Raw genomic sequence first — 27,917 nt, forward strand, 5'->3', positions numbered from 1 at the left:
TGTCAAAAAATGAAAGCTACTAAAATAAGTGATACTGCTTCACATGCTAAACTGCAGCACCCTCTAGTGACATACAACATTTTGATAATGTACAAGAAGCATTTTTATAACGTGTGTTGGTCTAAACTAAATTTAAAACACATGCTTAAGAACTTAAAGTTCAGAAATTAACATGTTATAGAATGCTAGGTATATCAGTGGCTGGCAAGTTACAAGACAAGCCTTTGCCATCAGGGGTTCTCTCTGTGCATATGGATCGTTCCCAAATGATGCTAATAAAGCTATAGAACAAAAATATATCATAAAATATAAGAAGCCTACTAAAAAAAATTGGAGTCTTAGTAAATGTGTTTCACATCGTATTGAAAAATAAGGTCATGTTACTTTCAGGGCAGCTAAAAGTCAAATTCAATGCTCAACAACATTACAATTCTGTGTCTTCCATTTTCATCCAGCTGCACTCACAAATGAAAGAGACAGATACCTCATAGTTCAGTTTAAATAACTTCAGAAAACTAGGGGTAATTTTCAGAAGTGATGAGCATCAACCAAGGTCAATGGGAATTGTGGTGTTCCATCATCTCTGAAAATCAGGTCTTAACTTGGAATCTTCTATTGGTGCTTTTCAAACTCCTAAAGAGAGCTGCCTTAATATTTAAGCCATCAATAATATTCCCACTTCTCTGCTGCAAACACCAAAATTTGGACTCTTATTATAAACTTTGTTAAAGTCATTTGGGCTGCTCCCTTTGTGAACTGAGCACAGTGGTAATGACTGCTAAATATGGGAGAATGACTGATTAGTCAATTAAGGTCTGAGATGACACCCCGCACAAAATACTGTAAAGTAAATATTCAGTTCTGATCAAAATTATGTCTGTCAGCTTCTTTAATAGCCCCAGATAATGCACAATGAGTTATTAAGTTGGCTAGTTAAATGAGGATGGCAGTAGTGTGGTTTAACTTCTATTGCATGGGTGTTTTTGAGCAGTGTTTTCAACTGGTGGGTTGTGATCCCAAAAGAGATTATAAACGGCAGGTGGGGCAAGGAACTGACAATTTTATTATCTAAAGCACAGAAAATCTCTCATATCCACTCACAGCACACCCTTGCCCTTCAGAGAGAAGTATTCTTCATCACTCTCTCAAACACACACACACACACACGTTACATAGGCTTATCATTAATACATTTTTTACTCTTTTATAGTAAATGTATGGTCGTCATTTTTTGGGTTGCCAACCTGAAAAGGCTGAGAAACATTGTTTTACAGAACAGGAGGCCTGAGGAGACTGCCTAATCTAGAGAAATTAAGGGCCTGAATTTCAGATGTCCTCAGTGCCTGCTGCTCCCATTGCCTTCAGATGGAGCTGTCGGTACTGAGCACCTCTGGTAAACAGGCTCTAAAGTAATTAGACTGGGAAGTTGAGTAAAGATGATCCAATTCTGTGCTGTAATACTTACTATACCAAAGAACACCTCAACTGAGGATACTAAAGCTCTGTACCACTGTGTCCAGGACAGGAATAAACTGGAATGCTCAGATTAGGATGGAGGGCACTTAAACCACAAATCATGGTCCATAATCATGCCAAAGTAAGTATTCTGGTTATGGACAGCGGAAATTATTAGTTTCTTAGAATCCTGTTTGAGATCACATTAAATTAAAAAATTATTAAAAAGCATGACTTTTAAGTAAAGATTTTACCTTCTAAAACAGTATTTATGCAAGTGTGTAGTTAGAAAAAAATACATAATTTTTTTAAACTTAGCTCACTCCGGACAGCAGACGTTTTAGTAGGCTATGTACTATGTTGTAGTATATCATCTTAAACTGACTGCTGCTTCTGAAGGCTTGCCTTACTTTAACAGTGTATGAGAAGACATGGGAGGACTTCCAAAGTAATACATTACTGGTGATGGTTTAAGTGGAGTAATTCTAGAAAAATATATATATCCAACAAGGGGAAGCCAAGATAAGGGAAGATGCTGCATTTAAAAAGAGGAAAGAGAATTTGTAAACTTTTAGGTATGTCTCAGTCACATAACCTCCTTTGTCTCTTAAAAGTTTTTAAAGTCAAAGATTCAGAAAAGAGATAAATATCCAACAGTTGCTGGAATAAAAAGTTAGAAGTATTAAGATGAGTTCAAAGTTACTGGTCCTTTGTCCTTCATGATACTTACAAACATATGCATGCACAATCTGTCACATTCAAAATGCCTTATTACAGCAATAAATCTCTTCTTGTTCATTTTAATTATTACTTGTAACTTGATAGACAACAAAAGTCTATTATATCCTGGGACAACAAATCAACTTTTGCTTATGTAAACCAAGATTATGAAAGCTGCATTTTCTGTGTTTATGCTGTGAAGACAAACTTTAGCTCTGGCATCTCACTATCACATGTAACTGACATGTTAGGGTTTTCTATTCAGGAAATTGTTGATTCTTGGCACTGTTCCTCAGAAAACATGACCTCAGTTTATAGCTTCCAGTACAGAGAAGTTGCCATGCCAAAAAACAGCCTTGGAATACTTTCAAGGAAAAAAAATATGAAAAGAGTAATTATAATTAAAGCTTTCATTTTTCAGAGTGATAATTGCTAAAACATTTTTGATGGTTAAATGTGTTTTTCGAAGAACTGGCAAGCAAGAATTTAATATGCGTCACTCCACATGCGCAAAAACTGCAACAAATTGCTCCACAAACAAAAATTATTGCAATCAACATCTTGTTTTTCTGGTTCTAAATGTAAGAGTCTGGATATTAAGACTACACTGGTAGCACATGCTGTTAACACCCTAGCAGTTAAACTTTGATTCCAGCAAAAGCAGTTTCCAGCTGGACTAAGCCAACAGGAAGTTTAAAAAAAAAAAGTGAAAGGACCACTGTGAAGAGTTGTTTGCAGTGTTGCTCCCAGGATATCAGAGAGAGAAGGTGGGTGAGGTAATATCTTTTATTGGACCACCTTCTGCTGGTGATAGAGAGAAGCTTTCGAGTTTACACAGAGCTCCTCTTCAGATCTGGGAAATGAAGAAGAGCTCTGTGTAAGCCTGAAAGCTTCTCTCTGTCACCAACAGAAGTTGGTCCAATAAAAGATATTACCTCATCCACCTTGTCTCTCACTGTCCAGAGTGAGAGGTCCAGATTATACTTATCCTACAAAATAGTATTTGAGTTGAAACATGAAATTCTTCCTGATCCTGAAAAATTCTAACACTCCTAAAACCATAACATTGTTTAAATAGCAATTGTGACCCAGGGACTGCTTGGTGCCAACTGCCAGAGGGCACAGGGGGTGCATAGGTTTTTACAGGTATCCGTCAGATGTATGCATAATAGTTCACCCACTGGTCATCATACTCAGCGCAAAATATACACAAAGTAATATTTAAGAAGTTATATATCTATACTAAAAATTACGTTCTTGAGGTCTTGAATTAAGACAGGTGACATAACGCAGAAATGTTCCATTCAGGCAGGAGGTAACAGACACCTATGTCCTTGTCTGGTCAACTGTGTGTTGTATACCTCACAATGGATGCCTATTTACCTTCTGAGCCACAGGCTAACTAAGAGTGTGCAAAATCTAGAAGAGAGTGAATTCCCAGGAGGCAACCAACACCTAGGTGAGGGGTGCTCTGGTTTATGAATAAATAAAAAGGATGGGTCTGTTATATATTGGATGCAAGCAAACCCCCAGGTCCTTCACTGAGAAGGCAAGCTGACAGCATGCTTATCTCGTAAAAGGAGGATCACAGCCAGCCTAACCATAAATCGCTGCAAGGATTTTTGGGTGAGCAAAACTTAATAAGACATGAAATATCTTGTTAATTACGTTTAGGGTCTAGCATGTGTGTTATGGTTTTATTTTATATGTAACCATTTTTGTTTCCAATACTTCTATTTGTTATTACTTTGAATCTCCATGCTTTGTTAAAGAAACTTATTCCTGATTTCACCATAAATATATCTAAGAGCTCCATGTTCAGTAGAGCAGCAATCTGAGGTGGAATTGGTAAACTGGGATGTACTGTTTCTTTGGAAGAAGCAAATCTGTGAACACTGCAAGCAACCAGCGAACGAGGGGCTGGTCACTCCAGTGAAATGATTAGAGGGCTAGAGGATTAGTGTGTGCCAATTGCTACCTGTAGAGTAACTACAGGACTTGTAAGGCTTAGAGGGAAGTACTTGTGTTGCTCATGGCCAGTGGAATTGGGGAGCTGACCCCCAGAAGTCACAGACATGGCTTCTTCATGATAAAGACAGGTGGTAGCAAGGAGCCTTAAAGCCCTGGGTATCCCTGGGAAGTGTCACAACAGTTAATCCATAGAATGGCCTAAGCAGTGAATTGGGTTTGTTTTCAAGTATACGCCTACCCAAACTAACCCAGCAGATCTAATGTTAGGGGGACAAAGGTCAACATTACTTTTTGGGGTCTTAATTAGAAAACTGTAAAACCAAATTAAAATTAACTTTCAAATTTGCAGCACTCAATCTCTGCTCCACTGTGCAGCTAAAGTAATGGAATACAAGTAGTGTGTAAAGATGTTCATATAGCAAAAAGTTAATGGATATAAACCACAGGTCATCACTGAAGGAATGAAAATGAAAACTGGCAAATATTAATTTTTATTTTTTTTTCTATTTGTATGAAATATGGATGTATTTAATAAAGCATAGTTTACAATTATGAGGTCGAATTTATCAGCTGTTTTATATATCATTTATGACTAAAATAGTATGTTATATAAATATAATGGAGATGCTTTATCCCAGTATCTTCCTTTTATCACTTCATCATCCTGGGCTTTCTGTAAGCAATTTTCCCCCCACAAAATCAGAGAGAAGTCTTACCACTGTCCTGCTTTAAAAGTAAAATCCTTATTTGTGACAGCCAAGCGAAGTCTTTTAACTGTTTCAGATTCATTGGTGATGCCACACACTTTTGCTGGAGATATAACCTAGAGAAATAAGAATGAATCATTATATTACAGTGGTGTCATTTTCAGCAAATGTGCTTGAGACCATCCGTGGAAGTTATGCGTCATCAACTATAGCATTTCATAATTTTAAAACATTAACAGGTATCCACCAAAGTGGCAAAATAATAATGGAATCACACAGAAAACCACACCTCATTAAACGTATACTACAACTCCAAGATTTTTTGGTAATTTTAATCAGGGTTAATCTAAACCTGTGTATAAAATTCAATTTAATCTGGATTAAAATAATGTAACTATATACATTCTAGATTATTGGTTACCTCTTAAAAAAAAAGTAAGATAAATCTAGATCAGAGGTGGGCAAACTGCGGCCAGCCAGCCACATCCGGCCCACGGGACCCTCCTGCTCGGCCCTTGAGCTCCTGGCCAGGGAGGCTCGCCCCCAGCCCTTCCCCTACTGCTCCCCCTTCTCTGCAGCCTCAGCTCGCCGTGCAGCCAGCACTGTGGGTGGTGGGGCTGCGAGCTCCTGCCGTGAAGTGCGGCTGCGAGAGCCGCCGGCCTGCCCCAGTGCTCTAGACTGCACAGCGGTGTGGCTGGCTCCAGCCAGGGGCGCGGATGCCAGTCCTGATGCTCTGAATGGCATGGTAAGGTGGTAGGGAGTGGGGGGATTGGATAAGGAGCAGAGGGTCCTGGGGGGCAGACAGGGGATAAGGAGCAGGGGGTGGTTGGATAGTCATGGGAGTCCCGAGGGGCCTGTCAGGGGGTGGGGGTGTGGATAGGGGTCGGGGAAGGCAGGCGACGGGGGGGTTGGATAGGGGATGGGTTCCGAGAGTGGCAGGGGTCCCGGGAGGGGGCGGTCAGGGGACAAGGGAGGTTGGATGGGTCGGGTGTTCTGAGGGGGGCAGTTAGGGGGCAGGAAGTGGGAGGGGGCAGATAGGGGGCAGGGGCCAGGCTGTTTGGGGAGGCACAGCCTTCCCTACCCGGCCCTCCATACAGTTTCGGAACCCCAATGTGGCCCTCAGGCCAAATAATTTGCCCATCCCTGATCTAGATACAAACGTGCAACATTATCCCCATCTGGCTATTTTTACTGAACATCTATAATGTACAACATTCACACACCGCAAATAGTGTGAACTGAATGACAGTGGAAATCGTAATCTTCAAAATAAAGACTCTTTTCAGATATCCAAAAATCTCTAAAATGGAACTACTATAAACAGTCACTATGGCCCTGACTCAGCAAGGTACTTGTTCCATCAGTTTTCATGGGACTATTACTGTGCTTGCTAAATTGGATGTTAGGTGATCTTTGGTGAATTTGGGGCTACCACCAGTGGTTCCCAAACTTTTTCTCTGTGTGATGGGAAACCTCATACAAGAGCTGAAGGGGTTAAAGAGCAATTCTGTGCTCTGATGACCCAGCCCAGCCGCAGCTGCAGAGCATGCTCCAAATTAAGGTGGAGCTTAAAAGGAAGCCGAACAGCTCAGAAGGTGAGAGCTGTTTACAAGGCAGAGAGAAGGCTACCCTACCAGCTCCTGTGAGGGGTACTGCACAAGCCAACTCTTAGAGAAGATGAGCTGATCTGCTAGACTCTTTTTCTATTACCTTTTCACAAGAGAGAGCAAAACTTGGAAAACAAAGTGGGTGGTAGAAAGGGTCCCAGGGAGGGCAGCCTTAAGATGTTCCTGAATGCTGAACCCTTACTGGTAAGGGGGCAGGAGGGTTGGACAGAGGGCAAGGGAGTTCAGGGTGGTGGTCGGGGGTGTGGATAGGGGTCAGGGTGGTCAGAGGGCAGGGAACAAGGGCGGTTGAATGGGGGCAGGGGTCCTGGGGGGGGGCAGTCAGGAAGGAGGGGGGGGTTGGATGGGGCAGGGGTCCTGGGGGGCCATCAGGGGACAGGGGGGGTTGGATGGGGGCGGGGGCTGGCCCACATCTGACTGTTTAGGGAGGCACAGCCTCCCCTAACCAGCTCTCCATACAATTTCAGAAACCTGATGTGGCCCTCAGGCCAAAAAGTTTGCCCGCCCCGATCTACAGGATAAAACAATCAATCATACTAATGTTCAATAATACAGGGATATAAACAGACTGTCAGCAATGTGTATCAAAACATACAATTCTTGTTTTATAATATTAACAACTAACTTGCATGATACCTGTCCATCCTCCTTCCCCCACAGACTTTTTAGTTATTGTTGAAAATTCAGCAAAACAGAATTACTATAACTAGTTTAGTAAATAGGCCAGTCTATGTCCTAGGCTGTAAAGCATTTTAAAAATGTTTAATGCCATCTACTATAATAGCTCTCCCAGTCTGATGTTTCCTATAACACATGATTGTGCCATTTCTCATCTGTACAAGATCAAATAATTTAACAAATGAAACTTTAACCAGTCTTGCTCTAATTTAAAACACATGGCAGGAAATGAATTTCTCCATAAAACAACATTTGAACATGTCTACTGTCCAGTAAAAGAACAGAAGACTTGCCAACTTAAAACAAAATTAGAGTAGTGTACTTTTCTTTTCCACTTTAATAGACAATATTAAACAGGAAATGCAGTCACACTGGTTAACGAGACAAGTGTCAGGTAGGCTATTTAAATGTTTCTCCTATGTAAAGGTCTTAGTGCAGGAAATGTGCATACACTTTTGACATCCCTTTTCCCCTTCCCTCCCCAACACTCCTCCTGAGTTGTTCTTTGGCCTTTTTGACAAAACACTGGAATTTTAATTATTATTCAGTAGTAAGTTAGTGCAGAAAACTAAGTTTGATGTAGGGTGATCAAGGACCTTCAAAGAAGATTCTCACCATTCATAAGAGTAACCAACTGGCCCAGATCAAGATTTGGCAAGAGAAAAAAAAAAAATGAATGTCTGGGTCTTTTAATCTTGATTTCATTGAAGGAGGACAAAGTTTCAGCTGCTCTTTCTTGCACTTGCTACTTATGCTACATCCTTGAGTATGTGATAGTTAGTGTACTCATCCACATTACTGCAACACAGAAATATCCTACACTAATCTTTCCAAAGCATTAAAAAAACCAAGCAAGGTAATGTGGAGAAGGAAGCGAATTACATAGAATATACAGCTAAACAGGAGATTTGAACTGACCAGTTTCTAACCGGTCAGAAATCAAGTGACAACATGTAACAACTAAGAATAAATTAAGCATGGGAAAAAATAATTTCCCAGATGTTCCAGAAAGTTGAGGTAGCAGCACTGAACCCTCCTTCCTTTACTTGCCCTGCATAGTTCTTCATACCCTCTTCAAGCTAACCAGTGCCCATCCCTTAACACACCTCCACTTCCCAGACACATTGAAATTCAAAAAAGGATGTAGAATCACTTTAGTAGTGAAACCTTATTAATGGAGAAAGCAAGTTATTTATATTCAGAATATTTACAACTCTTGTTAACTTATTTAAACTAATTCATTACAAACAAAAGAAAAAAATTGTATGTTAAAGATACAGCACTTTCACCCCTTAAATCAAAGTATAGGGAAGTTCACAATACAGTAACTCCTCACTTAACATCCTAGTTATGTTCTTGAAAAATGCAACTTTAAGCGAATCCAATTTGCCCATAAGAATTAATGTAAACAGGGAGGGTTAGGTTCCAGGGAAATTTTTTTCACCAGACAAAAGACATTATATACATATACTGTATAAATTTTAAATAACTTTAAACAAACCATGTAATACTGTACTCACCAATGACGATTGTGAAGCTTGGTTGAGGCAGGGGCATAGCAGGGTCAGGACATGGGGGCTTGCCCCACTCTGCCTGCCTGGCATTCCAGCAGGGAGTGAAGTCGGGGCAAATGGACTCCAGCAGGAGCGCCAGGAAGGCGGAATGGGGCAAGCCCCCGTGCTCTCTCCCCACTCCCCAGCAGAAGCACTGGGTGGGCGGAGCAGCGGGAGCCAAACAACATTCTAAGGGAACACTGCAGGACATAAAAGGAGTATGTTCTCTAATAGACCAATGACCTAATAATGACGTCCCAGTTAATGTTTCGTTAAGTGAGGAGTTACTGTACATATCAGATACCTCTTGAAGATGTTCTTTGGTTCTGATGAAGGACAAGACTTTACATTCCTTATATTTGTAACCTAACACAAGCAAAGAAAAATCCTTCCCTCACCAAATGATCTCTGAATTTTTCAGCCCTTCTTTATACATCACAAAATAAGAAGGCAAGAGCTATTTTTCTCCCTTTCCAGGTAACCTTTAAAACACTAGAAAATAAAATTAAAAAAGGGAAAATTGCATGGTTCCTTAAAAGCCTATGTATCAATGATGGTACTACAAACAATAAGTGCCTAAGATTTCCTTAACTAAAACAATCCACACTGAACTAGGGGATGACTAATTCCTGATTAAACATGTCAAAAAGGAATGACAGACACTGATTCTTTAACATCATTTTGTTTCACCCATCCAAAAGAAAACATGCCCTTTTATAACAGTGTCTTCGTAATATAAATGCAAAAAAGAAAAATGACAAATGGCACAAAATCTCATATAGAAAAAAAAGAAGCCTAATCACCATCAAATAGGATTATCTAGTCTCTTCATAACACAAAAAAAAACATTTCCCTTCTGTAGAACAGAACACTAACCTCCTGTCGAAAGTTATTTGCCGTTCTCTCCAGATGATCTGTTTTCCTTTTGGATTTCATTGTGCTTCAACAAAAAGCAAATCAAGATTAACGTCATTATTGCAACTTCAAAGTATTAGTGCTTCGCTTAAAAGGTAGAAATTTCTATTGACAATGTAATCACTTTAATCAATCTACCATTCTACACTATGTTAATTTAAACAAAAATTAAATGAAGTCAGACACTAATCTCACCTCAGATTTAATCTTAGAATGCTAACAGCTGGTTGGGAAATTTTCAACAGAAAATACTCATTTTCCAAAAACAAAACTTTTCACAGAAACATTTGTTTTGACAAAACTTTCATCACACAGGTTTCTCTGGTCCAGGGTGGAAATTCTGGTCACAACTAGAAAAAGAGAGATCCACACACACACACACCATAACAGCCAAGCCTGGTGAATACTCACCAGTAATTTGGGAGGCCAAAGTTCAAGTAGATGTTCTGCCTGATTAAGAGCAGAGACTTGAACTTGGATCTCCTGCATACCAGGTGAGTGCCCTAACCACCAGTGGCTCTCAACCTTTCCAGACTACTGTACCCCTTTCAGGAGTCTGATTTGTCTTGTGTACCCCAAGTTTCACCTCACTTTAAAAAACTACTTGCTTACAAAATCAGACCTAAAAATACAAAAAAGTGTCACAGCACACTACTACTGAAATAGCTCACTTTCTAATTTTGAGCATATAATTATAAAATCAACTGAAATATAAATATTATACTTCATTGCAGCATACAGTAAATAGAGAAGTATAAACAAGTCACTGTTTGTATGCAATTTTAGTTTGTACTGACTTCGCTAGTGCTTTTAATCTAGCCTGTTGTAAAATTAAGTAAGTATCTAGATGAGTTGATGTACCCCCTGGAAGACCTCTGAGTACCGTCGGGGTACACGTACCCCTGGTTGAGAACCACTGGGCTGTAGAACCTCTCGCCCATGAATATTTACCTAGTTATACAAAATGGAACAACTCTAATAGTAGAGATAGACAGAGACTAACTCTATAGCCTGGTGATTAGGGCACTCATCTGGGTCAGGCAGAGCAAGGACTTGAACCAGGGTTTCCCACAACCCAGGTAAGTGCCCTAAGCAATAGGCTATTCATGTCTCCCTCTCATGTTTTTTCACAAAAATTGTTGAAAGATTTCAAAAACCCAGTTTGAACACCAACATTTTTTGTGAATGGAATTCTTGTTTGACAGCCATCCTTATTTACTAATGTCTTTAAAATACAACCAGGTGATCGATAGAGTATTTCTATAGTTCTTTAAAGTTTGTTCAGCCTCTGACACTCATGACATTTATCATCACAATCTCTTTAAAAACAAAATATTTAGTGGTGTTTGTAGACTGATAACCTACCCATTCATTGTGCAGTGTAAGAAAGCAGAGTACTTCAACCGTAACAATGCAGAAAGAGTGGGGAAAATTCGAGCAGTACCTCTCAGTAACTGAGGAATAGCAAAAGCAGCAAAAATGGTAGTGTGGGCCATGGTGTTCCCTGGTCAAAGTCACCAGCTCCTGAAAAAATTCAATTTAAAATAATTATTCAACAGTTTATTATTCAACTTGATTGCTTTCATCTGTAAATCAATAGGCATCAGGTTTGAAAACAGTTCAAAACCTCCAATATCCAGTAAACATCTCCCCTTTATCCTAAACTACAAAACATAGTTAATTTTGAGTATATATTTTATATCCATCAAATACTAGTTAATTTAAAAAAAAAAAGTTTTTTTCTTTCAGCGGTCCATGTGGAATGGGTTGGTCACAGTTCGCTCCCAAGGGGCAGGTGCCCAGAGCATAAAAATCACAACCAAAATTGTAATATCAAAGATTGCAAAGAATTGAACAGGCATGGAGACAACTATCTTCTCACCCCTACAAGTCGTCCCTCCAGGTCATCACTGAGGGCATACTGGTTGGACAGCAAGGGAAAGCTTACACAGCAAGTGCCTAGGACACTTGCACACACCCTGATCTTTCCTAATGATTCAAAAATTACCTTTAAAAACGATGAATGTACAGCATGATGATGCAATAAGCATAATATTGCACTATAGTGATTTGTATATCCTCAATAAGACTCATGTTTGTAAAAGCCTGAACAGTACATTTTCATCTGAAGGTGCAGACAGTTACATAATACGGTGAGATTATAGCTTTTAAGATTCAGAACCACCTACTATCTGAACCAGCAGCTGCACCAACCGACCAGACAAAAGCAAAGTGATCAAGAATAGTACAAGAAAACAAACTAGGAAACCCTCGTGGCTTCACTTTCAGGATTAGGCCCCCAATGAACCAATATGTCTTTCTGTTAGTACATGCCTCTGTTTTTTTTGAGATTGGATTACCATAATTCTTGATCTCATTTTTAGGATGCATTTTACTGATGTCGCAGCCTCCTGCATCTCTACAAGTATTCTTAATCTCTCATTCACATTTAAAAGTCTTACTTTGACATACACTGGATTTATGTATTGATTTTAGAAAGGATTTTTTTTTCCCACTGTGATTTCTTTAAAATGGCAACAATCCGGTATGCCTGACTGATTATACTGTATATTCGTAGGGTTTCACTAAGAACTGCATTGGCTGGTTACCGAATAAAGTCTCCTGTTTATACTCTTGTGAAAATCGAAGGCAGAGCTTTCTTAAGTAGATCCCTCAGAAATGGAATGCATTTATTATTTATTTAAAATGCCCAATTTCAGATTTAAGAAGTGTTCGCTGCTGCTGCTACTTTTAACATTTCTCAATTAGTGATAACTTTGTAGTGTTTATCTGCACAGTACACTGCAACTTTTTAATATAGGATTCTATAAAAGTGTCTTGTCATAAGGCACCAGGACTGAACAATGGTTTATCAAAACTTTTTCCTGCAGTATATGATTTAGAACAGATTTAAATGATTTAAATTCTGAGCTTGAGAAGCAGCCAGAATTTACCAATGTACATTGCCAAAGAGCCACAGTAATATGTCAGGTTTCAGAGTAGCAGCCGTGTTAGTCTGTATTCGCAAAAAGAAAAGCATAGGAAAAGACTGGAATAGACAGCAGGTAGCTTTTTCCCTTAACTTCAAACCCTGCTACTGGCAGATAACTGTAACATCATGTGACATCACCACAATAGCAAAGATGCTAAGTACATTTCAGAAAATCAATAGCCAACTGTTAATAAGGGATATCAGAATATCTAAGGCTTTTTGACATAATCGACAAAATTATAAAACAAGTAACATCACTGTCCTTTTTCAGAGATGCTTCTTGTTTAATCCTCCAATATCCTTAAAAACCAGTTCTACTAACCATAACAACATCTGCTGGTAAATGGCCTAACTTCAGAATCCCACTGCAACTTACTTTTAGGGATTCAGTTTGGGTGGTTTGGTTTAAACAGTTGTGTTTTGAATGTGTTTGCTTCCCTTCAGTAGTTTGATAACGTTGAAGCTAACTTTCTGTCCACCTTTACATGACAGCAGGGCCGGCCCACAACATTTTGGCACCTGAGGCGCGGAGCTCAAATTGCTTGGGCCAAAATTTAGAAAGGTCTCAATTCTGCCTTCTTCCTGTTCTACTCCTCTCATGGTACTGCTCTGCTACCTGTCCCAATAAAGGAGAACTAACAACTTAAAATGCCTTGTTCAAAAATTTTAAGTAACACTTAATTTTCAAACGCCCGCACAGCAAATGTAACTTTTCTTGTCTGCATAGTAAACACTGGCATTTTTATCTGTTTGAATAATCAAAGTAGTGCTTTCTGTGCCTTCTTGGTTGCAAAGATTTGAACTGCTTCCTCCTGAAGGTCCACAGTCTGGGCCAGCTCATGCTCTATTGAGATGGTTGCAAGGATGACCAGTCTCTCCTGTGTCATTGTGGAGCATAGATGTGTCTTTATTAACTTCAGCTTGGAGAAGCTGTGTTCTCCACTGGCAACTGTTACAGGAAGTGTTAGAAGTATGCGCAGAGCAACAAAAGCATTTGGAAAGAGGGTAGTCTTCTTATTTGTGCACATATATTTCAGAACAGCCTTTGGAGTTGATCCTGCTGAAATGTATCTTGAAAGGGCTTTCAGTTTATCACCTAAATCACTCGCATCAATATCACACGTCATCATGTGTTAACACTGACTAGTGCCCTGCATTGCTGGTGTAGGTCTTCTTCAGGTATAGTGAGGAGTTTTGGAATATAATACAACATCCCAAATATACTGCTGTGTCCCTTGAGCTGCATGAAACATTCAGCTGACTGTATTGCACAATCTAGCACCTGGTTAAAGAATTCAACTTTGAATTGTCGTTTGGCGTCTCTTATGGGATTATCTCATGCCTAGTAATCAAAATGTCTTCTTCTTCGGTGACTCTTGTATTCTTGAATTGGTGGGAAAATAGCTTCAGTGTGAAGTTTCTCTGCCAACTTCTGTGCACTCTTCAGAATGTTTTGAAATCCCTCATCTGACCAGTAAGACTGTAAGGATGACTTTGTTTTGTCCAGTTGTTCCATTGCCCCAGATATATCAAGGTCAACACCTTGGAGTCTCTTGCTTACGTTTATTTCAAACAGTATGTCATGCCACAACACTAAGCCACACAGAAATTTGAAGTTATGTATGTTTCTGGTGATTCCATTGCCCTCTGCCACTGTTCTCCCATGAACAATTCCTGTCATAGCATTATCCTCCATAATGGCAACTATGGCATCATCTATCTTCCCAATCTGGTGTCTGATAGGCTTTATCGCCTCCACTCAACTTTCCCATCGTGTGGCACTCAGTGGTTTCAGTGTCAGAGAGGATGTTCCCAAATGTTGCTTCAAAATTTGCCATCGATGAGCTGATGCAGAGAAAAACACAGATGCTTTGAATTACATTAAAAAATTCAGCAGCCTCATTAAAAGCTGATGCAGCATCACTGACCACCAAGTTCAATGAATGAGAACTGCATGGGACAAAAAAAGCTCGAGGGTTTAACTCTCAGATCCGTGTCTGCACTCCTCTGTTCTTTCCTCTCATGTTGGCAGCATTATTGTAGCCCTGACCTCTCATGTCAGCTATTGCAATTCCCATATCTTCCAACTTTTTAAGAAGTACATTTGTCATACCAGCTCCTGTAGTATCATCAATGTCAATAAATTCTAGAAAATGTTCTCTGACAGTCACCATTGCAAGGACATTTTCAGTAGATTCTGTTGTTGTTGTTGTTACAAAACGCACCATTAAAGTCATTTGTTCCGTATGGCATATGTCAGGTGTGCAGTCCAGAATAACCGAGTAATATCTTGCTGACTTCAGATCTGCCACAATCTTCTGTTTGACTTTTGTTGCCAGTAACTGTATGATCTCATTTTGAATTGTTTTTCCAATGTAATGGTGTGCGTACATTTCTTGGGTGGTGACTCCACTTAGTTGCTCCTGGAGTACTGCATCAAACTCAGCCATCAGCTCCACAGTTTTAAGGAAGTTTCCATTGTTTGGCACATACAGCTGATCTCAAGTGCCACGCAGTGCTAGGTTTTGGGTAGCAAGCACTCTCACAATGACAATGAGCCTTTTCAGAACATTTTGCCAGTGAAGAGACTCTGAGGCAATCTTCTCTTGATGCTGATCATCTGTGGTGGCCTTTAACCTTAGTCTCATCTCAAGCTCTTTCTACCTATGGAATGCTCTCTGGTGATTTGCTGCCTTCTCATGGCATGTCAGATTTCTAGCCAGATTTTTCCAGTCCTTTGTTCCTGTAGAACCCAATGTGTCTGGAACATTAGACTGGAAGAGTCTGCAACAAAAACAGTATGCAGCATTCTGGGTTTTTGAGTACATAAGCCATGGCCTCTCCACTCTGTCACCATTAGGGATTTCACGCCAGTAATGTGTTGGATGGAAACTTCTATTTTCATTGTCTTTGGGGAACATGAAGTTTTTCACTTGCTGTGGCCCATGCAGTACAAGGAAGTCCCTCAGGCTACTGCTCAAGTGGGTCCACAGTCCTGGATCATTTAGACTTAAGGAACTAAACTCAGCAGCAGCTGTTTCTTGCGCCTCCACCACACTCTTCTCTGATCTACACTTTTCTTCAGGAATCTGCATGGTTACATCCATTTGAGATGGAGATACAGATGCTGCAGTAGCTGCCAGGTCACCTGCGCTCTAACTGGAAGATCAGGCATCTCCTCACCACTCACATCCTCACTGGGGCAGGAAGGCTCACCGTTAACATTTGTGTCTATGTATCTCAGTAGAGTTCCTTCCTGCTTAGATAGGAAAGCTTCCTTTGCTTTCTTTCTTTTTCTGAATCCTGCCCCAGAGGGACATTTTCTTCTTTCACTCATGACTGCTATTCTGTGCCAGCTATAGTGGCTCTCAACACTCAGTTGAAGGGGACAAATAAGCAGGCTGGTAGCAGGGCCTGAGTGAGGGAAGACATCAGCGTCTTAAGGGCCTAACTGGCTCCTGCTACTTCAGTTGACTGCCTGTTCTCCTCAAGTGGGTTCAGGGAAGCAGCAGGAAACAGGAAACTCCCTGAGAAGCTGCTGTTAATCAGTCCAGGTTCCTGGGGGTGCTAGAAAGGTACATAAAAGGCTCCTCCTCCTCTTTCCCTGCAGCTCCTGCTGCTTTGTTATTTCCCCTCACCTTTTCTCCTGCCTGCCTCTTATGTCTCTTGTGCCCTCCTTCCTCCAGCACAGCACTCCACCATCTCTGTGCGTCTAGAGCAGAGACAGTACATATGCACCAGCAGCAGACACAATTTTTTCTACACCCTGGATCCTAGTGGAACTCCGACACAGTCTGGCACCTCAGGCGGCAGCCTCAGTTCGCCTCATGGTAAGGCCAGCCCTGCTTGACAGTGCCATTTCCTTCAAGAGGGGAGCGGTTTTTATCTTTAAATTAAGACTTTAAAAATGGGGGAAGGCAAGGCCAAAACATGAGCTGAATAGTAAGTCATTATAGCGAACACAAAGAAATAGACTGAGTTTTGCTGTAAGAGCTGCAATACTCAGTCAGGGCTTGAAAGATTCCCTTAACACACACAGTAGTCAGCTAAAGACTAAGACCATGTCTACACCAGCGAGCTTGTAGCGGCACAGCTGTACTGATCACTCGTGTAGCCACTCTATGTCAAGAGGAGAGAGCTCTCCTGTCAACATAATAAAACCACACAACGAAAAGCTCTCCCACCAACACAGCACTATGCACACTATCACTTATGCTGGCAAAACTTATGTCGCTCAGGAGGTGTTCTATTTCACACCCCTAACATTAGTTTTGCCGGCACAAGTGGTAGTGTAAACATGACTGTAGGGCTTGTCTACACTTACAGCGCCTCTGTAGCGCTTTGTGAAGATGCTACCTACACCGACAGGAAAGCTTCTCCCATTGGCGTAGCTACGCCACCTCCGCAAAAGGCAGTAGCTATGTTCTCCCGCTCACACAGTGCTGTCTACACCTGGAGTTAGGTCGGTATAACTGCATGACTCAGGGATGAGGATTTTCCATTCCTGCGAGCAACATAGTTATAGTTGTAGTTGGTAGCACAGACCAAGGCTAAGCCCTACTAGTTAGTGGAAAAAAATCTGTTCTGCCAAGCATGCTCTCTCAAAGCTACCCCTACATAATTTACATTGCCATGTAATCAATTCCCACCCCCAACTAAATCAATTCTAACACATCATCCTATAATTAATAAATTCCAAACTCTCCTATAAATGAGTTCTGAGTTCCTCTCCCTAAGTGAATGAATTCTGCGCTAGAAATTCCACCCTAGAAATTACTTCTGGATGTTTTCTGTTCCCATTAATGAATTAAGGACAACCACCCCCACCTATTAATGAACCATAGCACTGTCAAGTAAAGGTGGAAAGAAGATTTAGCTTCAACTTTATCAAACTACTGAAGGGAAACAAACACATTCAAAACACAACTGTTTAAAACAAACCAGCCAAACTGAATGCCTTTGCAGTGCATCTTTAAAAAAAAAAAAAAATATGAAGTGCTTTGACAATAAGCACTCTATAAAATGTTATTTTGGAGCTACTGCCCTCCTAGATGGGCACGAGGGCTTTCATTTGCCCAGCACCTCTTCATCTGAACTGTTCCATTCCTTATTCCCATTTCCACTCCTCTCCCTTCCCTCCAAGAAAAGCAGCAGCAGTTCCAATCACTCTATTCCTCCCTTTTCCCCTCCATCCTATTAGAGATGTGGTGCTACTTCCTTGTTCCTCTCCTTCCACTCACGACAGCACTACAGTGGATCCAGTCTGCTTGCTCCCTCTCTAAGAACAGAGCAAGTAACTCAGGAGATGCTTTGCTCCTGGCTCACTCACCCAGGGCTAAAATTCTGTTCGACCATGGTAAGTATATATATTTTTTCCAAACAGTATCCAGTTTCTCAAGGACAGCAAGCCATTTTAGAAGATGACAGTAAAATATGTTTGCAGAGTGCACTACTGTAAATTTCACTCCACTAATGTTCTGTTAGAAAACAATATACAGTAGAACCTCAGTTATGAACAGTGAAGTTATGAACTGACCAGTTAACCACCACATTTGGAACCAGAAGCAGACAATCAGGCAGCAGCAGACACACACACACAAAAGCAAATACTGTACAGTACTGTGTTAAACGTAAACTACTCTGAAAAAAAAGGGGGGGGGGTTAAAAAAATTGACAGGGTAAGGAAACGGTTTCTGTACTTGTTCCATTTAAATTAAGATGGTTACAAGCAGTATTTTTCTTCCCTAAAGTTTCAAAGCCATATTAAGTTAATTTTCAGTTGTAAACGTTTGAAAGAACCATGTTTTATTCAGTTATGAACATTTCAGAATTATGAACAACCTCCATTCCCAGGGTGTTCATAACTGAGATTCTACTGTACCTACAAAAAGCTGCCAGTCGTCTTTTCCTCTTTCTTAATAGCATAACAAGAGGGCCTTAAAAACATATTGTTGCTTCTATAGAAGAGTCATAATTGCAAACTTTTATTTTAGAGGTATCCTAAAACTGGTTGCTGTCACTGTTAATGAGCATATACAAGGAATAGGTTTTATGTATGTGTATACATGTGTGCAACCCATTATACGGGACCAACATCGCTAGATTAGGTTGTAGCATCACGTGGAAACATTTGCTTTCAGCCACTCACGCCCACTTACGAATGTCACTTTTGGAACCGATATCGCTATTTGCCTGTATTATATTTCTGTCACGCTTGGTGGAACCCGCGGCACAGGAAACATCCGACCAAAGCTAGGGCTAAACTAACTCCGCCCCTTCCCCCTGAGCAGGGAACTGCCCGCAGGAAGTGCACGGGTCCTACCCGGCCACCTTAGCTTCCCGCTAACAGCGGGGCCCAATGTACCCCCCAGCCTCCCTGCGCGCTCTGCTCGCGGTGTCCCGGGCCCGGCTCAGCGGCGCCGCGTAGGCAGGGCAGCGTCGCGGGCAGGGGGGCGCCGTTCACCCGCAGCTCGGCGCCCGCGGGCCCAGCGCCCGGGTTTGGGGGTTCCCTGGCTCCCGCGCTCTGGGCGCTCAGTGCGGCACGACGCACCTCTCGTCCCTCGCTCTCTGGCAAGGCCCTGCCCCGCTTCTCCGCCCGCGCCAGCGACTGGTTGCCTCGGCAGGTCCCGGCCACCTGGGCCTCCCCCCGGGCGGGGACAGAGAAGAGGGGCCCAGCCAAGCCTCAGCCGCCACCCCGGCTGAAGAAGAGGCGGAGTCGGGGACTTGTTTCTCCGCGCGGCCGCTGCGTGACTGTTTGGCGCTCACACACACGCTGGCAACTCACTCGCTCCCCCTTCCTCCCGCAACCGCCCGCCCGCGCACGTGCACCCGGCACCCCAGCTGCCCTACCGGCGGCGCATCCGCATCACGTGATGGGGGCGCCCGCCTTCCGCGACGCCAGTCCCATAGTCACGTGATCAAGGCCACGCCCCGCCGCTCGCCTAGGCGCCTACGGACCCGTGGCCCGAAGCGCAGGCGAAGTACCGCCTGCCCCATCAGGAGCTGCGCCCCAGGGCGGGGGGTTTGGGGGGAATAACTGTGCTCGCCCCTGGAGCTGCGCTGACAGGGGACCAGCAGCCCCATTTCCCCCTCTCGCTAGCTCTGAGGCAAGCCCTGCTCTCTCCCCATTGGCTCCCCGCGGGCTGTGACGCATGTGGCGGAGGGCTGTCGCAGAAACACCCCCGCCGTCTCGTCCATGAATGGCGCATGAGCTGTGGCCGGCCGGAAAACGGTTTCGGCGCACGCGCAGTGCGCCTCCGGCTTGACAGGCGATTGGCGCACACAGCCGAGCAAGCCCGGAAGTGGACGGGCGGCGTACTGGACCTGAGTGCCGGGGAAGACGGACGGCACATGCGCAGTTGAGAGCCGCCGGCGACGTGGGGTCATGTCGGTGTTTCACGATGAGGTGGAGATCGAGGACTTCGAGTACGATGAGGAGACCGAGACCTACAGCTACCCGTGCCCGTGCGGGGACCGCTTCCTCATCACCCGGGTACGGAGCGCGGGGCGGCAGTGCACAGAGCCCGGCCTCTCCCGGTCGGGGCGCGGGGCCCGCGCCGGGCTTCGCCCCGGTGCTGGGGAAACGTTACCAACGGCCGCCGGCTCGGCCTGCCCGCGGTAGCCGTTACTGAGAGCTAGGTGCGCTCCGCGGCTGCCGCGCTCGCTCGCTGGCCGGGGCGGCGTGTTGAGCTGCTGGGGGCAGAGGGCGGGTTGCGGCCGGCGTGGCCCGGGTAAAGTCAGGCTATTCCTGCCTCTTGGGCAGGCGTGCTGCAGTTAGGCGCGGGGCTCTTGTACGTAAAAGCCGGGAGGAAGGTGTTGTCTGTCCTCCTTAGCCTCTTTCCACTGCAGGGTAGGCCACAGAGAGTCTGCAATAATTTTGGCACAAACGTATGACCAGGCTGCCCTCTGATTTTGCTTCAAAGACAGTTTCTCATGCCTTTTCCTCATCAGTTTTTATCCCCCCAGTTTTAACTAGTTATCTGTGACACCTGTACAAATGGGGTGGGGCTGCAGACATTCAGAGACAAATACCTCTGATGACTTAGAAACAGTGTTAGCCAAACAGTCAGTGTTAGAGTTTCAGAGTAGCAGCCGGGTTAGTCCGTGTTCCCAAAAAGAAAAGGAGGACTTGTGGCACCTTAGAGACTAACACATTTATTTGAGCATAAGCTTTCGTGAGCTACAGCTCACTTCATCGGATGCATTCAGTGGAAAATACAGTGGGGAGATTTTATATACACAGAGAACATGAGGAACAGTGGGTGTTACCATACACACTGTAACCAGAGTGATCACTTAAGGTGAGCTATTACCAGCAGGAAAGTGGGTGGGGGGGAGGGACTTTTTGTAGCGATAATCAAGGTGGGCCATTTCCAGCAGTTGACAAGAACGTCTGAGTGTTAGAGTTGTCAACTATGGATAATAATGATTCATTAACACCTGAGTCAGCATTGTAATCTGTGTCCTCAGTGCTAAGAAGATGTGTATTTTTCCACCACGGTAACGAACATGTATTACCTATTCCCTTGTAAAAACGTAGTGTAGGGTCAGACAAGGCACTTTAGTTCCACCAAAAAGCAAACTAGATGAGATCAGCAGTATGCCCTCCCACCCAGTTCAATGAAAAAGAGTAATGGGATCATTCATTTTTAAAGAATCCTTTATTTTTGGCAGTACAGAACAGTCAATATGTCAGAATGAAGAACATCACTGAAATGTATCATAACAAAATATGTAGCATACATAAAAGGGTGTGAAATTGAAATATGCAATTAGAAGTATAAATAATCTACTAGAAAAATCAACATCTATGTATGCAACAAGTGAAGTAATAGAAGAGTAAATTGTGCACCATAGTGTTCAGAGGATGGGAGATTACTTACAGAAATTAGGATTTTTAATAAATTTTCAGTTACAATGGGTGTGGGTCACATTCCTGGAGGTCCAAACCCATATTTAATGTTATAGGAATGCACATCCATTTTAGGTAAAGTAAAAGCTGTGTTATCCGGCCCTGTACCAACCGGAAAGTTTTATCAGCTGGTATTTCTAATCTTCATAGAAAGTTCGGTTTATAGTCCGGTTGGCTCGGGGTCAGCAGGCTCCCTGCGTGGCTCCCCGGAAATGTCCCAGCTGCTCCTAGGCAGAAGAATGGCCATGAGGGGTTCGGAGTGAGGGAGGGAGTGTGGGCTCTGGTAGGGAGTTTGGGTACAAGAGAGGGGAGGGGGCTCGGGGTGCCAGATCCGGGGAGCACTTATCTCGGGTAGCTCCCCACAAGCCTCGATCTGTCCTGGCTACTCCTAGGCGGAGGCGCGGCAGGCAGCTCAGCGTGCTGCCCCTGCCAGCAGGCGTTGCCCCTGCAGCTCCCATTGGCCATGGTTCCCGGCCAATGGGACTGCGGAGCCAGCGCTCGGGGCAGTGTGCAGAGTTGGCTGCCGTGCCTCCGCCTAGGAGCAGCTGGGACAGGTCACCGCTTGGAGGGAGCCGCCCGAGGTGAGCACTCCCCAGATCCGGCACCCTAAGCCTCCTCCTGCGCCCAAGCCCCGCACCCAAACTCCCTCCCTCTTAGTTAACTGGTGTTTTTCACTTACTGGCATGCCCCAGCCCCCCAGCATGCCAGATAAAACAGCTTTTACTGTATATGGATTCTTTGGGAGAGGTAACAGCACAAGTATGAAGCTAGTGCCCCTGAAGGCACAGAAACAAAAAGGCAAATAGCAAGAATTTTTTTTTTATGTTTTTCTTTTAAATTGCATGACTTTCAAGTGCATAACACGATTGTTAGATTGAGAACCACAAGAATCCATTTTGGGGTTGTATATTTTATTGTATATTGCATATAAAAATAACAGTAAAAATTTGCCTGTGAGAAGGATTTCATACAAGGTAGAACAGTGCCCTTGGGACCAGATTTTTAAAGGTATTTAGGCTACTAGGGGGATTCTCAAAGGCATCTAGGTGCTTTCAACCTTTAAAAATTTGGCCTTTAGTGATTATTTTGGAATCACGTTCTATACACAATTGGTGACGTGGAAAAAGCACTAGGGTGCTGAATAGGGAGGCAAATAACAGTTGACAAAGACAGTCCCCATTGACAGATCAAAGGAAACTGAAGAGTTTTGACACTGAACCCAGGAAATCAGTCAGTCTGGAAGTCATATGACGCCAAAGAATAAAATTGTGTAATAAAAAAAATACCAGAAACACAAATTTAGAATTAAAAACGAATATCACAATACTAGAAACGTTGTGAGATGTGATTGCTAAAGCTACTAGCAACTATCAATATTTTCACTGATACTTTATTTGCTATTAAAAATATAAACAAACACAGTAACATCCATCTGCACAATGTTAACAAAGGTAAATGATGAAGTACTAAGAGTAATAAAAATAACATTTTAAAAGTAAATCATTTAAAGGAGTGAAACTTGTAATCCACTGTAAATGTAGAAAAAGGCAGTCCGATTCAGGTAATCAGAACAGCAGCTAGGATAATCTGTGAACTGCTGTGTGGCTTTATGCAGAGATATAAACTAATATGAGATTCTTTTAAACACTAAACATGTGTGACAATTATAACTTTTGGAGGAGAGTACATGTAAAAATATTTCACTCCTTTAGCAGATCAATACATCATATCAGTTGGGAAGAGCTGCCTTGTCTAGGCATTGGGTGCTGAATTTTTAAGAACATAGATTGGGAAGTGGGTGCTGAAGTGGAGGGTGTGAGAGCAGCAGCCCCCTGCCGTAGTTTTGTAACCACTGCAAATGGCTCCCATTTGGAGTAATGTTTTCACCTCTCCCCCTCCCTATCTCAGAGTTTTCCTCTGCCACCATCTGGCAGTGCGGCACCTTGGTTCTTAACCCTGTCCCCGATTTTGCCTCTCATCCCTTCTCCTTCCTCGAGCTGTTTAATCCTCCTGTGTATTCAGTCCCCCCCCCCCCCCCCCACACACACACACACATCCCTCCCCTCCAATTTGCTCCCTTTAGTCCCTGTGACTAGCAAGGCAGCTAATCCTCAGTAAGGGCAGAGTGAGGGTAACAGATATTAGTGAGCACTCTAGCTCACATGAGCAAGCTTATAATAGCCAAGCAGCACATTGGCTCAGGCGGAGGAATGCAACCTTACACCAGCAGTGCCGCACAGTTGCGGAGCAATGACTGTGTCCCTGGCTCTGTTGCAGGAGGATTTGGAGAATGGGGAGGATGTGGCCACCTGCCCCAGCTGCTCCTTGATTGTGAGGGTGATCTATGACCAGGTGAGAATGGGGCCAGCCTAGGGGTGAGCGGGAGCGTGGGGACGCAAGTGTCTGTCTTCCTCAGTGGCTTTGTGGCAGCGGGTGACACCATCGAGGCAAACAGGTGTCTGGTACATCTTTAAACCCAATCAAGGTTTATCACATTAACAGCATGCTGGCTTGTCCCAGAGGACCCCAAGCTCCCCCTATGGTCAGCTGTGACTGTGTAAAACACTTGTGAAGATGTTAAACCTCCACACTAGTTTAAAAACATGTTAATTATAACACGTTGGTTGACACAGTGTTTTCGTCTGGACATGTTCTGAGCCAGGACATCTGACCGCAGGCATACAGCTGCCACTGGTAGCTATAAATGGCTCATCCAGGTAGGTCACTGTCTCCTGAGAAGTTGCGCTCAGGCCCTGCCTACACTAGGAAATTTCTTACCTGTATTTCAGCAACCAGTGTGGTTGCAGTAGTACCACCCGCATGAGTGTTAGTATAGATGGCTGCAAACAGTCTTTCCCTCATGTGGCTAGATCTGTTCCAGACAATTATGTGGCATAACAGTGGTAATGCCAACAGCCAGTTTACATTTATGCTGCCACCATTGCCAGCAATGGTGGGAGATCTTCCATGAGAAAAAAAAGTCATTGTAGATGCATTCTTTTGGGCTTTTTTTATAAATTAAAGGGGCCCTCTAAGGATTAAGTCATATATTGTAAATAAATTTTGTTTTCTTATGTGTTTCACATTTCACTGCCCCAGCCATCCATCAGCACAGCTTTGAAGTTCACAAACATAATTGAGATCTAATCGTATATGCATATGTTCAAAAACCCAGAGTGAATAAACATTTCAAACTAGCAGAAACAGTCCTGTGCGCTGACTAGATCATGTCAAGGAGCTCACATAAATCAAATGTGAAGTTTCTATGCCATGTACAGGTGCTAGTCGTTGTTGATACTATTTTTCAAACTTTGAAAATAAATATTGAATTAGAATTTTTTTTCCAAAATTCACGTTAATAATTGTTTTCCCCAATTCCCTCTTACCCAGTCAGTACATATCTTAAACTCCTTTTTGGTAGGAGGGTAGATAAAATGGTTCTTATAATAAGAAGCTAGTTAACAACCTTAATTGTAGTGCCTCCGTAATCCAGATTTGCAGTGATGTTTTTTAGTTAGCTAAGTGACAAGCCTATTTAAACATACTTGTGTGTTATCAGTTCTTGCATATTTTTATATGAAAGTTTAATTTCAGGCTTCAGTTTCAACCGTGCCTATAATAAAACTGTTTTGCCATAAAACAAAATTATCTTACGTTATACTGCTTGTGGGAGTGGCAGTGGAAATTAGTTATAACACTATTCATTTTTGTTGTTTTAGGAACAGTTTGTGTGTGGTGAAGTAGTCTCAGCACCTACAAGCAAGGAACTGGTTAAATGCTGATGAATGCTATATGGACTCTGCTCTTCTTGAACAAAAAAAACCCAATGTTTGGCTGTCAATGTGGAAAAGACTCGCAGTGTTCTGTACTTCTGGAGATGTTTGCTCCTCAAATACCAGTGCCGTGATTGGCTACTATCAACCAACTGTCTCTAGTAGCCAAAACATAAGTGGGTTTGTGCCTGAAAGCATATAATTCTTAAATTATTGTAAAATGTTTTAAGACTTTGAGAAGCTCTCCAGGATAGGATGCAAATCAACAAAAGCTTTTTCCAGTCCATTGCATATAAGGTTGTGAAATTTGTATGCTATACCTAGCTAAAGAATAGTTATTCTCCAGTCTCCGGACCTTGTATCTTCACAGAATGAAATACGTGGATCATCAACCGTTGGGGGCTTAAGAAAAGGTTGGCTCTATTAATTATATATGTTACAAAATGGTTCACACATGGAAAAAGTTGGACTGTTAGAATGGTACAAGAATTTTTCTGGTTTGGGCAATAGAAAGTGTTCTGGTTAGAAACAAACAGCTGCAGTTTCTGCCTTCAGTAGGTACAACTTATTTGTTGAACCTGTCATATCTGTTGCTTGCTGCATTAAAGTAAACACATCTTTAGTCCTAGAGTCTTAAGCAATCATGTGGTTATGGCTACCAAGTTAAACTTACTTAAAACAAACTAGATAACTTCTGATTCCCTTGTTTAGATTGCGTGAAGAGAGACACGGTGGGCCACATTCAGTAATACTCATGCAGTCCTGGTAACTTCCCATGAATGCACCTTCACTCCCAGTGGGGTGAATAGGTGTACCTGCGAGTAGCATTTGATCCAATTTTTTCTGAACAACTTGGATGAACTCATCTGACCCTACTACATCAAATACTCAATAAGGCTGCAAGTTATTCTTAGTGCTGTTTGTCAATGTATGAATAGTGAAGCTGTGTTTCTGTTGTACTTCTCAACATTTATATTAGGCTTTACCAGTATAGACCCTGGTCCAGTAAGTGCTTTCCCAGCAGGAGTCTTTTCATGAGTACAGGTTTGCAAATGGTTGTCTTAAGACAGAGAGAACCTTGAAAGAACACACTCCAAAGCGCTTTATTCTTGGGCTGCTTTACAAATTTATACTTTATAACACTTCTATGGTTTGTTTACTACTCACAGCACTCAGCTTGGGCACTGAATATAAAAAAGTCAGTTTCGCTATTTCTAGCTTTCCTGTGTTAACCCAATCCTGCAATAAGTGAGTTTGTACGTGTTAGAGGGGAATAACTACATCTGAACAAAACCATGTTAAAAATTATGAGGGTTAGTAAAACCTTGTTTTTGCAAAACCTAGATGGTTCCAGATGGTTCCAAAATGTATCTGTTAACTAAAAGTTCTGAATCTGAACTGGATGATACTATGATTCTAACAAATAATTGTTTCATTGGATGGCCACAAGGTGGTGCTGGATTCCTATGTTTAAAAACTGCTGTGGTCTCGATTTATTTTAAAGTATATTTTTTACAAATATTTATTTGTTTATTTAAATAAAAGTTTTTAAAACTGTATCATTAATTGTAAGGGACCATCATTTATTCTGATTGTATAGCACCTAGAACAGTGGGCCCTGTTGTATTGATACTGATTTTAAAGGCTTAAAGTGTTAAAGATCTTCGTAAACTCTTTCACCGTCCAGCATTAAACGGTGATAGATAGGCTCAGAGTTATTTTTGACAGAAACCTTGGATTTACTTGATTACTGGCAGACACGCAAAAGCATTCATTCAGGTTGACAGTTTATTGATTAAACAAAAAAGAGAATAAGGAATTAAAACAAACTTTTATATTGAGACTGTGGTTGAGTGATTATACAAAACAAACTTAGTCAGACCCTATCAGTCTCCTTCCTTATAGAGTAAAAACATGATTAATAATCTTCCTGATGTGTGAAGGGCATTCACTTATCCTGTTGTTAACAGAGAGAGACAAAAAGAAAAGGAGTACTTGTGGCACCTTAGAGACTAACCAATTTATTTGAGCATAAGCTTTCCTGAGCTACAGCTCACTTCATCGGATGCATACTGTGGAAAGTGTAGAAGATCTTTTTATATACACACAAAGCATGAAAAAATACCTCCTCCCACCCCACTCTGCTGCTGGTAATAGCTTATCTAAAGTGATCACTCTCCTTACAATGTGTATGATAATCAAGTTGGGCCATTTCCAGCACAAATCCAGGTTTTGTCACCCCCCGCCCCCCCCCCCAAACACACACACAAACCCACTCTCCTGCTGGTAATAGCTTATCTTATTAGTGATCACTTTAGATAAGCTATTACCAGCAGGAGAGTGGGGTGGGAGGAGGTATTTTTTTCATGCTTTGTGTGTATATAAAAAGATTTACACTTTCCACAGTATGCATCCGATGAAGTGAGCTGTAGCTCAGGAAAGCTTATGCTCAAATAAATTGGTTAGTCTCTAAGGTGCTACAAGTACTCCTTTTCTTTTTGCGAATACAGACTAACACGGCTGTTTCTCTGAAACCTGTCATTATGCAAGAGAGAGACAAGGTAGTGTAGAAACAGGATAGAAAATAAATGGGTGAAACATGTCTTTTGTGGATATT

The 27,917-nt window shown here is 42.4% G+C and overlaps 2 protein-coding genes across 10 annotated transcripts in view; one reads left to right on the forward strand and one right to left on the reverse strand.

The window, feature by feature from the left end:
- The window catches only part of OXNAD1 (oxidoreductase NAD binding domain containing 1), a 53,491-nt gene extending 33,416 nt beyond the window's left edge, over positions 1 to 20,075 (reverse strand). For 2 of the 8 annotated variants that reach the window (XM_037890473.2, XM_037890467.2), the window contains exons 1-4: positions 19,940 to 20,075; positions 11,069 to 11,148; positions 9,586 to 9,649; positions 4,863 to 4,969 (exon numbers count right to left, since the gene is read on the reverse strand). In XM_037890473.2, coding sequence (XP_037746401.1) covers positions 4,863 to 4,969; positions 9,586 to 9,649; positions 11,069 to 11,148; positions 19,940 to 20,002 — 314 coding nt within the window. In that variant the 5' untranslated portion in view covers positions 20,003 to 20,075. Of the gene's footprint in view, positions 1 to 4,862; positions 4,970 to 9,585; positions 9,650 to 9,819; positions 9,975 to 10,989; positions 11,149 to 18,774; positions 18,901 to 19,166; positions 19,382 to 19,465; positions 19,747 to 19,939 lie in introns of those variants that run through there. The other 6 variants (XM_037890471.2, XM_037890469.2, XM_037890474.2 and 3 more) reach the window with 6 other exon arrangements.
- On the forward strand, positions 19,976 to 27,141 carry DPH3 (diphthamide biosynthesis 3). 2 transcript variants are annotated; one of them, XM_037890475.2, is made up of 3 exons: positions 19,976 to 20,108; positions 23,805 to 23,879; positions 25,247 to 26,859. In XM_037890475.2, the coding sequence occupies exons 1-3, from the start codon at positions 20,001 to 20,003 to the stop codon at positions 25,307 to 25,309; spliced, it is 246 nt and encodes an 81-aa protein (XP_037746403.1). In that variant the 5' UTR covers positions 19,976 to 20,000; the 3' UTR covers positions 25,310 to 26,859. The 2 variants fall into 2 exon arrangements, with proteins under 2 accessions (XP_037746403.1, XP_037746404.1); XM_037890476.2 differs by lacking the exon at positions 23,805 to 23,879 and having other exon boundaries at positions 19,980 to 20,108; positions 25,247 to 27,141.
- The last annotated feature ends 776 nt before the right edge of the window (positions 27,142 to 27,917 follow it).

The sequence above is a fragment of the Chelonia mydas genome, chromosome 2 (genome assembly GCF_015237465.2).
Source record: "Chelonia mydas isolate rCheMyd1 chromosome 2, rCheMyd1.pri.v2, whole genome shotgun sequence".
Lineage (NCBI taxonomy): Eukaryota > Metazoa > Chordata > Testudines > Cheloniidae > Chelonia > Chelonia mydas.

What these genes read in the sequence shown, in the direction of transcription:
- DPH3 (XM_037890475.2), top strand. Translation starts at nt 20,001, where the DNA reads ATGTCGGTGTTTCACGATGAGGTGGAGATCGAGGACTTCGAGTACGAT. An exon ending in ACCGCTTCCTCATCACCCGG is followed by an intron (nt 20,109 to 23,804) that starts GTACGGAGCGCG and finishes GCTCTGTTGCAG; the next exon opens with GAGGATTTGGAGAATGGGGA. An exon ending in TGAGGGTGATCTATGACCAG is followed by an intron (nt 23,880 to 25,246) that starts GTGAGAATGGGG and finishes TTGTTGTTTTAG; the next exon opens with GAACAGTTTGTGTGTGGTGA.